The sequence below is a fragment of the Abramis brama genome (assembly GCF_963993115.1).
Source record: "Abramis brama genome assembly, chromosome: 7".
NCBI lineage: Eukaryota > Metazoa > Chordata > Actinopteri > Cypriniformes > Leuciscidae > Abramis > Abramis brama.
Window position 1 is genome coordinate 23,625,532 of NC_139969.1, and position 14,264 is coordinate 23,639,795.

The window sequence follows — 14,264 nt, forward strand, 5'->3', positions numbered from 1 at the left end:
TCAATCGGAATCACTCAGGAAAATAAGCACATTTCTCTGACAGCCATTTTGACTTGTTCGTATTTGCCTTCGCAGGGCTCTGCAGAGGGACAAAGCCCTGTACCTGACCTGATCGACATGTCCAGCCTCACGCTCCTTCACGCTCACAGGACCAAGGCAGTTCCTCATCCCAGTACAGCTATTCAGGGCCTGAATAATTATTCAGGCCTTATTTTAGACTAGACACAATCCACGCATCAGCAAAACAACGTTTGAATGTTTTCTTTCTCATGGCTCACACTTTAGTGCACCCTACCGTGGTGGCTTTGCAATTTCCTTCTAGCTTCTGACATTCAGACCTTTTGGATCTTTAAAATAGAGTTTAAATCATCGAAAGCATGAACATGTAAATTGAATGCTAAAATTTGTTTAAATGCAATCACTTCTCTAATGATATTGACTTACCTCCTACTGTTCTGCGTCCTCATTGCGTACCTAATAAGAGGCCATGTATGGAAACCCCCTGTAGACGTGTGTTTTATTGGAGATTGTTTATGGTTTTTAAGACGTTGCGTAGGTCAGTTTGCCTCGCAGGAAGGTTGTCAATCCATCAGTTCCTAAGCACTTACCGCTGCGTGTCGGAGACTCCAAGCTCTCGCTGACAAACGGCGGAACGAGAACCAAAACAGAACTTCTTTTTTGTACAAAGAGGAAAATCACAATCTGGAAAAAAAAAAAAAAGCAACAAAAAAGAATGCGGATGATATGACTCCTACTTTCGCCCCTCTCTTTTCCACACTCTTTCTCGTCGTATCATTCTTCCTCTCTGTAATGATCTTTTCTAGTCAACTGCCTTAGAAACAGAGTTCTGTTGTAAGTATAAAACAGTCGCTCATAGGAACGTTATGAACGGCCGGACGGGTTGTTTCAAGCAGCCCTCGTTTCAAGTTGTAAATAGAATCTGTGTTACTCCTAGAGTATAAGACTTCATTTTTTTTTTTTCTAGTAACAATGTGATTTTGAATTGGACCACACCAGTTCGTTTAAAACTCGAAAAGGGATAATTAGCCAAGAGGAGTAGTTTCTTGGCATCGGAAGTCGCCATTGATTGGACCGACAAAAGAGACTAAAGAAGTATTCTTTTCCCAAGTTTAATAAGGTAAAGGTTGATGGCATGAAATGATTCATTAAGGAAAGTACTAAAGAAAAGTTTATTTTGTATTACACAAAATAATTCTTTTGTATCACTTCTGGCATATTGATTAATTTCATCCAAACTATGTGTATGAAACTGTCAGATGCTTATATGGTGTTAATTAGAAGAAACAGTGGCAGATTGGAGAGTTGCTGTATAACCCTGGCATATGGCTGATCATTTACTATTCCTCTACACTGTGTCTATATGAGATCTTTTTATGGTACTTGTTTGCGCCTATTTATGAAGGAAAAAAAATAACTGTAGGTGTTTTTTGAGTAATTATGTTAGAGTTCCAGGGATGTTTTTCTGTTCATTTGTTTTGACAGAATTGATCCAGGCAACAATGTGAATAATTCTTATTTAGTTTTTATTGTGTTTGAAAATAAATAAAGGCAAACCTGCATTTTTGTGCAGTAATTAATCAACGAGTGTCACGAGTGTTTCATTGCAAGGAATTCAGGGCATAATATTTGTATGGAATATTATTTGAAACATTTCTAACCTCATAATTCCTTTCCGCTGAGAAAGGTCAAGTTTAAGTTTATGTATAATGAACGCTAATTCTCTTCCTCACTGGTATCTCATAACTGGGTCACAGTGTTGTTGATACAGAATGTAATAACAACAATCCATTTTCCAACCATGAACACAGCACAAATAAACCTCCCAATGTCAAGACCACATTCCTCTCCTGCCGTACAGCTGCCATAGACTGAATCACTTAGGATTTTACATATTTATCTCGCTCTAAATGGTTCCTTGTGAACTTTTTTTTTTAATTTTCAATTTTGTCCTATGTCTATGTCTCCAAAACGGCTGTATATAATATAGCTGCTGCATACTACATACTCAACCTAATGCATACTGTGTAGGGGATAATGAGAGGAGTCAGTATTTTCTCCTGACAATACTTTCACTGTTGGTTACTCAAATTAACACACCTGAAATAGTAGGTTCATTATTTAGACTTGTTCGTGCAAGTACAAATCATAAAACAATTATGAACAGCTGATAGTGTTTTATCAGTTGTAGTTTAGGGTAAAGCAAGGTCAAAGTTAGGTTTCATAAACAGAACTTCCTCTTGACCTAAAACCCTATTTGGACAATGTCCAGCCTCAATAGACTTTGTGTAGGAGTCTCACTAGAAGCTGAAGACGGATTAATAGACAATCTGTATTCTGAACACCTCGCTGTTTTTGAAACCTATGGGGATGGCTAGTGTGACGTCACGACATCACTTCCGTGTCCAAGCCGCTGCGTCTAATGTAAACACAATGGCAGTAGCTAAGGAACCGGTCACTTTTTTTACGGTGACATCGTATTTTGCGGACACCCCAAAGTCCGTGAAAAAGGGTTTGAACTCGTACAACTCCAACAGAGTTGTAAATGTTAGTGTGCTGGCAGGTGGAAGTCTGAAAGGGAAAGTACAGGCTTCAATGAAAAGTAAAGTTTACGAGGTTGAGGTGAGGTCCCGACTCTTGAGTGACTCGTCAAATGGCACAAATTTCTATGACTTTTGTTGTTTTATATGAGCATAAAACAAATTGTTAATCAAACATTAAGCTGTCGCCCTTTACCATAAAAAGATTGTACATTTGTCACGGTTCAAACGTTACAAGTTTTTAGTAGCTACCGTTACCTCGCTAACATAAGGCTGTCGGCCACCAAGCTAACTTTACTGTACAAGTGTAACGTTAACTATTGTACTTAGCTATGTTAGAATAAGTACCTATGGTTTGTTGACAACTTAAAACTCTGGAAAAGTATTGCTCGCCCAATACAGATTAGACGTTACCTAACTAGTTGTTGGCTCCACCTAGTGCAACACAAAGATAAGAAAAACCTTTATTGATCTCACAATTCACTTGTTACATTCAGCTCTCAAGAAAACACTCAGGGTGTGCAGAATAGACAGGAAACGAACAATTAAATAGTAAATATAGGAGGTATCTTATACAGTGACTACCAGACTTCAGGGGGCAAAAAGTATAAACAATAAAAAAATAAACATACTATAATAAAAAAAAGTTAGCAGTGCAGGCTTACAGAGTGCACTACAAAGCTTTGCCTCTTAGCATTGTTAAGAGTTTTTTGTGAGGGTTAGCAAAGTTGATTTCACTCAGGTACACGTTGAGGGACAGGAAGTGAAGGCAAGTTCTTGCTCTTGTGCCATCGGGAGGTCCAAGTGCCACCATGTTGCAGCCCTCCTCATTTGGGCTGAGAAGAACTTCACCCGCACGGATGTCGAGTGTATGTGGAAGAGGCCCACGACACCCAAAACAGAGCAAATCACGGCCAAGAAAGTGTCTGTGATTGCACCTTCCACATCACAAGGTTAGTTCTTCGAGTAACTTGGAAATATCTGTCATGCTTTCTGTTTTGTTATCATTGGAAAAACAATGACCATATGTTTTCTTTTCATAGTAAAATCTAAGCCTGGGTTAGATAGCAGTTACCATCATATCCTTTATGCTATTTTTTCAGCTGGAATTAAACGCCCTGTCACCCCGGAGGACAGAGAATGGGCATCGTCATCTCTGGCACAGCTTGACCGTTTTACAGGTCTGGGTTGGATATTAGCTCCAGAACCTCCTGCACTGCCTCAGGTTTGACTTGTGTTTTGTTGTTTCATGTCCTGCTTTATCAGAAACTTCACATGTACACAACATTAAATCAGTTACAAAGATTGACGATATCCCTAGTAAGATGGTAAATTTAGTTTGACATATCCACAGATTTAAATTGCAAATCAGACATAAACCTGTTCAGACTTTAATTTTAACTTTATTCAAACCGCGCATTTCGTACACAAGGCAACTCAATATATGTATGTCTGTGAACAATGTTGACATGAAGGGATCTAATTGTTGTTATTCTGATTCAATGATATTTGTTGGGACAGACTTTTGACCCCTGCCATCACGTCAAAACTTTTGATGGGATATTGGCCAACTCCGGGTATTGTGAGGACAAAGCTCAACATCTCCTTTCATCCCTTGCTGTGAGCCCACAACAAAAGGAAGCCATCGAGAGGGCCACAGTTGGGCAAACTCAGAATGACTTATGGTAATAATACATACAAGGATCGATTGATTTCATGTGTACTAAAAGTCATTAGTGACTGTGAGGTTAACTGTTGTGTGTTTCTTTATAACAGGATGGCATATCGCAAGAAGAGAGTTACAGCCAGCAACTTTGGTCTTGTGTTGGCGGCAGTGAAGAGGAACTCTTACCCTCCTTCATTATTCAAAACGCTGCTTGGTCATTACAACTTCAAGCAAGGAGCTCATGTAAGTGATGGACACAAAGTTCTTTTAACCCTTGGGTACTGTAATAAAACATATCCTTTAGTTATATTTGTTATATGCTATCACACTCCTGGATCTTCCAAAGACTTGTGAAAACATCTGCTTTGGCACATTACTTTTTCTGCAGCATCAAATTTTAAGTAATACTCCCCAGCAACTCCCATTATAACCACAATTTTTCATTCAACCATGACACTGCAGTGAAATCACATATGAAAGGCATTCACAAGGTTAAAATCCATTATTTAAAAACAAAAAAATAATTGTTTTGATCAGGTCTGAGCTTGATGAATAGTGTTTGGGGAAAAAAGGTTGATCAAATTTTTTTATCAGAGGTTTTTTCAGCTGTAATGGTTGTGGCTTTTAAACAGCCAAAACTAGGTTTGAAAGGGTTGTAAATTTGCCCACAGTGTATTTTAGACCGTTTACATTATTTTTTATCACATATTCAAAATTTATGTACAATTAAGTTTCTTCACCAAAAATGTTTTTACTCTCAAATACAGTGAAGGTTATTGTCAATTAGTTCTACATATCACCCTTTGGTGGCAGAAAAAACCCACATAGAGACCCTAGGGTAATTTTTAAATCAAACAAGTGTAAACAAAGATTGTACTACAAGGGTTGGGCTGATATTTCTTTCCTTCTCTCCCTTTATAAAGCACCTTGTGATGCCATTGTGTATGAAATTCCCTTTCAACCCCCAGGCTTGTGATTGGGGAATCGTTCATGAGCCAAAGGCTAAAGAAGAGTACATGAAGCGCACTGGTGTGACCATCCAGGAGAGCGGAGTGTTTCTCTCTGACAGTGGCCTGCTTGGTGGCTCTCCAGATGGGACAGTATCTGCTGACTGCATCATTGAGGTGAAATGTCCTTATGCAGCCAGAAACAAGACCATAATTCAGGCAGCAGAGGCAAAGGACTTTTATCTCAAACTGGATGAAGTTACTGGCCTACTGAAAATGAAGCCGACTCACAACTACTGGCATCAAATTCAGGGCAACCTGTACCTTACGGGAGCTGGCACATGCCACCTGGTGGTATGGACTCCGCTGGATGTTGTAATTCTGTTCATCCATAAAGATCCAGCTTGGGCAAACAACATTAGTGTTTTAGAAATATTTTATAAGGACATTTTCCTGCCCCATATTCTCTCCGATATTAAATGATTAACCCTGCATTTGTTTACATGTTCTAAATAGGGATGTCAGGATTCAAATATATATAAAAAAGTAATATAATAAAAAGTAAACTTATAAATAGGCAGTAGAATATCATTATTATTATTATTATTATTATCATTATTAGCAATACCTATACCTACCTAGCTAGCTATAAGAAAGCAGATTTATGTGGATGTTTTTGAAAGATCTATGTCTTTCCATGTGCTTACACGGTTCATGTCCATTTTTACGTGACAAACGCGGCTGCACATGATCCTTTTTTTTTTTAACTCTTCCTTTGGCCGCTATGAAAATAAGATTTTCACATTTAACTTATGAACCTGCCATTGACTTCATGCGTTTGAGTGGATTTATGGACCGCGGTTATTGTAAAAATCAGTTAATCTTGACATTCCTAGTTCTAAAGCATTATTTTCAGTTTGAATGTTGTAGCCTCTCCCAATTTGTATATATCAATATCTGTGCATTTGTACCAGTTAAAATGATGTTTGTGTGTTTTGTTGTTTTATTTATTCTAAAAAAGAAAAAGAAAAGCAGTAACATGCAGTTCAAATAAATTGAGTGGGAGCAACATAATCAGTGTGAAGACTTTTTAATTGTCTTGTTCAGCTTCAGTTGCATCCAGGCTGTCAAACGGAACAAAATTATTCATTCAGCTTATGGAGGATCAAACACAGTTGTGTTGATAATATGTATAACAAACCTTTAAAAAAATATAACATTTAACATGTGAGTTTAGGAAAATTGATTAGCAAGTAAAAAACAACATTGATACAGTTCATATGGAATACAGTTAAAGAAAAATTCAATGCTGATGATGGCATTGTGGCAAACAGTGAGAGGAAATTCATGCTATTTCACGGAGGATGGGTGTCTGTAAATTTGTGAGAGAAACACACACTTTCAGTATCTTGTTTGCATGCTTTTTATACTGGTACGGAATGTATGACAAAATGTGAAATGTTTTCAGGCGCTGAATAGAACGCTCCACATGAACTCTTGCACTGGCAATAAGTCTGTTGTGGTTGATTTCCTCCATTGTGAACTGTCCGTTGACAAGGAATGTTGGGATGTTCAGTGAAACACCTGCAGGTAAAATGTCACGAATAGTGAAGCCCTTGTCAGCCATCACCATGTCACCTGCTTCTAGCTGTTGAAGTACTCCGCAGTCTGCTGTTATTGCTTTGTCCGATGTGCTTCCACCATACAGGTCACTGGCGAAGGTAATGAATCCATTAGGTGCCACACCAATCAGAGCCTTAAGCGTGGTACCTCCTTTGTAATGACTGTACAGATGACTTTGGGTGTCCAAACTTTCTGTGTTGGACACAGGTACTTCAGTACAGTCGAGCACAATCCGACAATTGGGAAATGGTTGGAAGCAATGTGGCAGGGAGGTTTGGTTCTTGAATCTGGAAGGAATTTTGTTTTCCATCATGCCGACATACAAAATGTCATACAGGGCACTGGAGATGGTGATAAAGATGTTGGTGACTGTGGCCCGGCAGCAGTTAAACCTCACAGAAAGGTCAACAAGACCACAATTCAGTCGGAGTTTCATCAAAGTCAAGAGCAGCTGATCGATTAAGGGCATTTTTTGGACGTTCCAATCAAAGTGATACTGGAGATCAAATTTGGAAAGAAGGGTCTCCAAAAATAAGACTGTGGCAGCATCTGGCAAGCCAGTGTAATAGTTGACTATGTCTGGGTGGGAGGATATTTGACTAAATGAAAATGTTTGTTTTTGTTTCTCCAATTCTTTCTTCAGTTTGTCATTTTCTTTTCTGAGCATCTTATTCTCAATTTCAAGCACCAAAACACTTGAACTACTTGGGGTCTTCTGAGCAGTGTCAAGGTGACTTGGGCCTGGTTCAGCTCCTCCTTCGTCCTCTACAGTCGCCGGGAGCATTTTCTTTTGCCGTTTGGTCGGCTGGCTGATGTGAGGAAAAGCCTTTCCCTCATTCCAGGCAAACCGTGTGGGCCCCGCTGCTTTGCCATGTGGAAAATGCCATCCACAGACCCTTGAGTTGTAGTTAGGTGTGAAATCTTTACGCCTGGATAAAAGAAAAAAACATTACATAAAGAACTCTGTGGCGATAAACAAAAAGAAGTAGGTTCTGCCAGTGCAGAACCCTTGTCCCTCTCACCCCTGTTCCACAAAAGCAACACAATTTGGCAACTGTATATACATAAATAGTGACTTTTATATTGTTAATGGCTTCATTCTCAAAAATGTAAATACTGACTTTATTCTGGTAAATTGTCACGTAAATCTAAAAAAAGGACTTGTAAACGACTTAATTCTGTAAAATATTACGTATATCTCGTAATTAATCTCGTTCATTCTTGTAAAATGTTTGTTTTTTGTAAAAAAGTTTAATATCTTACAATATGACTTTTCATAAATAACTAGCTAGTTGATTCTCATAAATAACGACTTTAAACTCAGTCACATTAAACTAGTAAATGGCAACTTTATTCCCGTAAATAATGACTTTAATCTCGATTATTTTATGTGGCCCCACTCCATCGTTAACAGCAACAGGTAACGTTATCTCGGCTAACGTTTAGCGCAAATACTGGCGCTAGCCCGCACTTAAATGTATTTTTCATGGTTAGATATCCAGCTTACCGTATCAGTTTAAGCCATCTCCTCTTCTCGTTGTCATCCAAAGGAAAGCGGTAGTAACTAATCGTTTTATTGACATCATTTCTGTTGTTACAACTTGGGACACAGCACTGCACCATTCTAGCCCAATTCGGTTTGGACACGGAAGTGACGTATTTGGCTACGATGACGTAGGCACTAGCCATCCCTATAGCTCGTTGTAGTTCATTTTTAGTGATGGCAAAATATTGCCATCTCGTGGCCAAAGGCAGAATAGCAGCGGGCCAATGTGATCTATGGTGCGAGTACAAAGAATCTTACTGTTTGTTGTAACAGATAAAGGCTGATATTATTCATACAGGCTATTTTTTTTATTTTCATTAAATTATTCATTTTCCAGGTAAACCTGTTTTTTGACTGGTAATTTGTCAATGTGAGCAACAATTTGATTTACTATGTGGGACTACCAGATGGTGCAATAGGTGACTAATGTTACCCTGCCTTATCACTTCATCCAAAACAAAGAATCAAAGAAAGAAAAACAGAAATCATCCCCCCTGGAACCACACCCTTTCCTACTTGCTCAATGTCCAAAAACAGTTGATAATAAAGTGTCCAAGGACAAATCTATGCTTTGCCTTTCATTTTAAACCACAATTATCTTGTATTCCCTTGATCACTGCTGTAATGTAAAATATCAAGACTAGACTTTGCTTCTCTCTGAAAAGTCTCACAATCTACACACAAATATGAATGCATTAACTGTTAACTGAAGATCTGTAAATGCTGACTCATGGTTTCCAGGCTCTTCATGTAAATGAAAGCCAAACCTTCCACGCTTAAAAATTAGAAGAACTGAATCTTGAGTCACATACTTTTCCACTAATTACAAAAAGAACATACTGAAATTGAAAAGTATTTTTCAGCATGTATTAAGATCATCATGACATAATTTCCTTCTGTGACAAGGTTTTGTGGGCAAGAAAAAAAAAAGTGGGTTTTCTATTTTAATAGCTATATTTTCAAAGGTAATTTATTACTGTGATGGTAGCGCTAAATTTTTTGCATCATTACTCCAGTCTTCAGTGCCACATGATCATTCAGAAATCATTTTTAAATGCTCATTTACTGCTCAAGAACTTAATAATCAATGTTGAACACGGTTGTACTGCTCAAAGGCAATATGTAAGTTTCGCCGCTGAGGTCGCTTATTCAAAACAATAACAAAGGCATAGCTTGATGAAGCCGTGAATGAGCGTGGATTCCGTAGAATCATGGGAGTTGTCATCTTTACCTCCACAGCCGATGGAAAACACTCAGGCAGAAATCATGTTCACAGGTGAGCTAATGTATTGAAGTTTTATTATCCCCCGGTCACACTTTGCCACGTCTAGTCCCAGACTAAAATGTATGTTTATTTTTTTTTTTTTCTAAGGCATGTTTATAAAAACTACTTAAATGTGCTAATTGAACTAAGGCCTAATCTTGGCTTAATCTAAGCCCTGTCTGTGAAACCAGCCTTAGGCCTATATGATTAAAGTTACGCCTCATTCGTCCCTGAACTTGAAACTTGTTACATAAATTATCCATTACATAAATAAAATAAAATAAACATGGTTATTGTAGTTAAACCATGGTAACCTCAAATTAACCATTGTTTTGCTACACTACCCATGGTATTTCTAGTAAAATGGTTACTACCAAATGGTAATCAATCCACCAAAGAAACATGATTTCTACACTTTAAATAAAACCATGGTTAATTTTCATAATGTTTGATCTCTTAAATTCACATTATTTTATTTGATTCTAATAAAACAGCCGCAAATGCTCAATTACTACTCATACAGGTCACTTTATTTGATTAATTAAAATTGTGGGATAGCCCTGTTACTTGGTCAAAACAATCATACCAAAAAATACATTTGAGTGTGTTGAAAGTTGTTATAATGTTACTCTGTGCGTTCGCTTGGTGGCTGCTGTGAGATACTTGCACACTGCAGTAATCTAGATCGATATTAGATTATCATATTAAAGGCAGGGTAGGTAGGATTTTTCAAAAAAAAAAACATTCCAGATTTGTTTAAACTGTCTTTATATACCAATACATAATTAAAATGTAAGTACTCTGAAAAAGAGAGTATAAAAATCGAGTGTCTGTAGACCTCTCAGGACTGTTGTAAACACAGCTAATTATTTCCATTCACTCCACCCCCTCCCTTCTGAGCTCCTTTCAAAGCCACGCCCCCAAAACACATGAACGCGCGACGCCAAACGCTCAGGCTCAGCTGGAAGACGCATTTATTCACTTGAGACGAGTGGAGAGGAAGGAGCGCAGTGCGTGCAGTGACATCATGTCAGAATCACATGTAATAAAATACCTAACTTTATCACTATAAATATAAACAAATAAGATGGCTTTTAGTACTCACTATCAAGCATATCGATACTGGTAAAGTTTTAAATACATTTTGTTTGATTCGGTAACGAGCTATATTTAGGATATAGGTAACGAGCTATATTTATAAGGCAAAGCTAAAAACAGGTTGCATTGATACACGTTTTTCCATTACCATCAGTTAAACTGTGATGAAGGTGAATTTTGTGTAAGATTCATATACGGTGTTTTGCATGTAAGAGTTTCCATGATGAAAACCATGTTTACATGGACACTTATAATCAGATTGACGGCTCAATCGGACTAAAAAACCTTCATGTAAACACCTTAATCGATCTGATTGAGCTCGATCCGAATGAAATTTCGATCGGATTGAAAGGGGTGGTTTATCCCTTTTGTAATCCGATCGAGAGAACATGTAAACACTTGATCGGATTGAAAACCGAAACTGAAAGGACTGCGCATGTGCGATGACGTTAAATAACGTAATGACGTATGACGCGCGAACGAGCTGTTCTTCCTGTTGAATAAAGTGTCATATCGCGCCTCTGTGAAGTGAAGCAGGACAACGTCCCACCAGTCCTTGTTTTGGATTCTCATCCACAGACGTCTGGTTTTGGCCGCGGGGAGGGGCATTTTTACTGCGTGATCAATAAGCAGCACGGCAAAACGGTTAATATGCTCTAAATTATGACCAGAGACGAATTAATATTACGTCTGCTGTATAAAACAAATAAAGAACCAATAGAGGAGAATATTTATGCGCGAAAAGCGGGAAACTCTGTATATTTGTGCAGTGTGCGCATGTCAAAAAATCAGATCCGATTTGAAACTTGTGACATATAAACGCGCACATCAACCCGATTACTTTATTTATCATTCATGTAAACTAGGCTTGGGCGATATGCTCCATTTTCATATCGTCTTATCGTCAGCCTGTGAGATCGGCGATACACGATATTATCGTGAGGGGGGGCGGGGCTTACTTATTTGATTATTAACTTGCTTATTTACTCATCAATTTGCTTGTTTTATTACTTCGTTTTAAATATGAGATTTTTTTCTATTTTGCTAGCAAAGGTGGAGTGTTTATTAACAGGCTAAATCAGGTTATTTCCCGGTATAGTGAGGTAAAAAAAAGATCCTAATCGTCAGCGGGAAATTTATGGACACACATTATCCTCTCATGCCAACAGATGCAGCATTTTGCCAGTAGGCTACTTCTGCATGAGATGAGAACACGTTTTAATTTCTTGGGTCAAAAAAAAGTGTTGGAGTCTGCGTTATATGTCCTCCTACCAGTGCTCTCTCTGTCTGGATGCACTTCACTTATGCGCACCGCACTTCAATAAGCCCAAATAACGCGGGTTTTAAATACCGGGAGAAATCAGAGGCAAAAATCTAAAAGTCGATCGGTTATACCTAAACCTATGACTTGACTCTGATAAAGGAAAACGGGTTAATGCGTTTACATGACCACATGCATTGTCAGTTTATTCAGCATAATCGAGTTAATAACGTGCATGTAAACGCGCTCATTCCCTGAAAATGAAAGCAGAAACGGACTGAGCTTTCGCTGCATTAACGGCGCGTTCTCTCTGAGACGACGGTGGACATAACGGTACAGCAACTATCAATTTACTGCCTTAATATTTCTCTTGTGGACTTACATTATTGACAGTGAAAAAATTAGAAGAATATTTCTTGTTAAACAAGTTTGAAGTTGCTTGTGATTTTCACAGATGGCAGAGTTTCACAGATATGCTTCGTGAACTAAAGACTTTTAGGCCTAGGCGGCCTATATAATTTTATTGATATTATTATAATTAATATTTTGTAATTGTATTGTTTTTAGTGTTATTAGTGTCATTAAATATTTTGTTAATGTGCTATGGAAACAAAATACTGACGAACAACGATGCCGTCTTCATCTTGGCTCTGTATAAGAATGATGCGTCTGTTAAAACAAGCACTCTTGACAATTTGTGAATGGATCACCTTGCAATTCAATTTCGTTGTGGGATGTAGTTTTTTTAGTCTGTTTTAAAAACATTTTCTTTGAGGAGTCCTCATATACGCGCGCGTCGGTGATGTCGCAAGTGTGGTTATGTGGTGATGTCGCAAGTGTGGTTATGTGGTGATGTCGCAAGTGTGGTTATGTGGTGATGTCGTTATAAATTTAGGCAAGGCAAATATAATTGTAGTTCCTAATTAATTTAATAACTATACTAGCTTCATAATAATAATAATAATAATAATAATAACAATGATTTAATACATTAATGGGAAAACAAGCCAATTATCGTATTGATATCGTCAAAGGCATCTGCCAGCAGCGATATCTCTGTCTATCGTCGATACACGATACTATCGTCTATCGGCACAACCCTAATGTAAACACCTTGTTCGGATTCATCAATCGGATTGATTTCATTCCGATTGTGTCCATGTAAACGCAGCTGTCGGCGTGGCGTTTTCGAGATGCCGAGAGCACCACGTCCGCGACTAACTTTGACTTGACAGAGCTTCACGAGTCACGACTAGACAGGGACGCCCCTTTGCATGTACTTTATTAAATAGGTGAGCAAATGTATATAGAATGAATCAATGTTATATAGCTCAACATGATGAAATGTTAGAATATGATCAGTATGTTATTATAATGTTGATCTAGCTTACTGCTAGTCTCATATAGCCAACAAACTAACACATAGAATACCATTGTAACTTTCAACACACTCAAATGCAGTTTAGTGTGATAGTGTAGACCAAGTGAAACAGCGCTGCGTTACCTCACAAGTTTCATTCGTCTAATTAACTGACCTGTGTCAGTAGAAATTCTGCACTTGCGGGTAGTTCTGTAGAATGAAATTTATTATATCCGCGGGACTCGCGTGTGGCGCTGATATCGGTCTCTCATTAGCAATCGTGCCCTGCTTCATACCTAGGCTTGGGTATCGAGTATCGATTGGAACCGGGACTAGCTTTGCGATTTTCCCGGAATCGTTCAAAAGTTTAAATTTCGATTCCTAGTTTCGATTCCCAGTCTGCCGACCGGAAGAAGACACCGCTGTTAGGGGCTGTTTACACTTGGTCACTTCATGCGTTTTCTCAGATTGGATAGCTATCTGATTAATCAAAACGATTCCATTTACACCTGGTCACATAAATGTGTTTTTGCGAAACGGATTTAAATCCGATCTTCAATTCCCGCGCTATATGCAGATTGTGCACGTCACTGAAAGCAACAGATATGAGCTGCATTTTATTGATCATCAGCTAATTTCAAAATCAAAGACCGCAATAAGAGAGAGTGACAACAGCCCTGGTAAGATCATTTCTTTCTTTACTTTTAATGATGATGATTATGTGTTAAGCGTCTGCGACTTACTTTCACTTTACTTTGCGATAGTTTGCACGTTGGCTTAATGAATGCTCAGCTTCTCATCTGCGGTGACGCGCGTGTTCCAGTATCGTCGTATCTGGCTATTACATTACATAGCCTATAACACGCTCTCACACGTTTATTTATTTATTTTTTTGCATTTTTGGGAGGAGCACAATTTACATATGCGGTTTCAACAACCAG

The 14,264-nt window shown here is 38.2% G+C and overlaps 3 protein-coding genes across 5 annotated transcripts in view; 2 read left to right on the plus strand and 1 right to left on the minus strand.

The window, feature by feature from the left end:
* tox (thymocyte selection-associated high mobility group box) overlaps positions 1 to 1,598 on the plus strand; it is a 57,258-nt gene extending 55,660 nt beyond the window's left edge. For both annotated transcript variants that reach the window (XM_084120783.1, XM_084120784.1), the window contains one exon: positions 76 to 1,598. In XM_084120783.1, the coding sequence (XP_083976909.1) occupies positions 76 to 112 (37 nt within the window). In that variant the 3' untranslated portion in view covers positions 113 to 1,598. The remainder of the gene's footprint in view (positions 1 to 75) is intronic.
* Positions 1,599 to 2,430: 832 nt separating this feature from the next.
* Positions 2,431 to 6,243, plus strand: LOC311086554 (uncharacterized protein). 2 transcript variants are annotated; one of them, XM_084119491.1, is made up of 5 exons: positions 2,431 to 3,511; positions 3,662 to 3,783; positions 4,080 to 4,243; positions 4,335 to 4,467; positions 5,148 to 6,237. In XM_084119491.1, exons 1-5 carry the CDS (start codon positions 3,430 to 3,432, stop codon positions 5,652 to 5,654), a joined length of 1,008 nt encoding a protein of 335 aa, XP_083975617.1. In that variant the 5' UTR covers positions 2,431 to 3,429; the 3' UTR covers positions 5,655 to 6,237. The 2 variants fall into 2 exon arrangements, with proteins under 2 accessions (XP_083975617.1, XP_083975618.1); XM_084119492.1 differs by having other exon boundaries at positions 2,449 to 3,511; positions 5,193 to 6,243.
* A 2-nt stretch (positions 6,244 to 6,245) lies between these two features.
* LOC311086553 (uncharacterized protein) lies at positions 6,246 to 8,458 on the minus strand. The gene is made up of 2 exons (XM_084119490.1): positions 8,302 to 8,458; positions 6,246 to 7,723 (listed from the first exon to the last, which is right to left on the minus strand). Exons 1-2 carry the CDS (start codon positions 8,415 to 8,417, stop codon positions 6,517 to 6,519), a joined length of 1,323 nt encoding a protein of 440 aa, XP_083975616.1. The 5' UTR covers positions 8,418 to 8,458; the 3' UTR covers positions 6,246 to 6,516.
* Between the last annotated feature and the right edge of the window lie 5,806 nt (positions 8,459 to 14,264).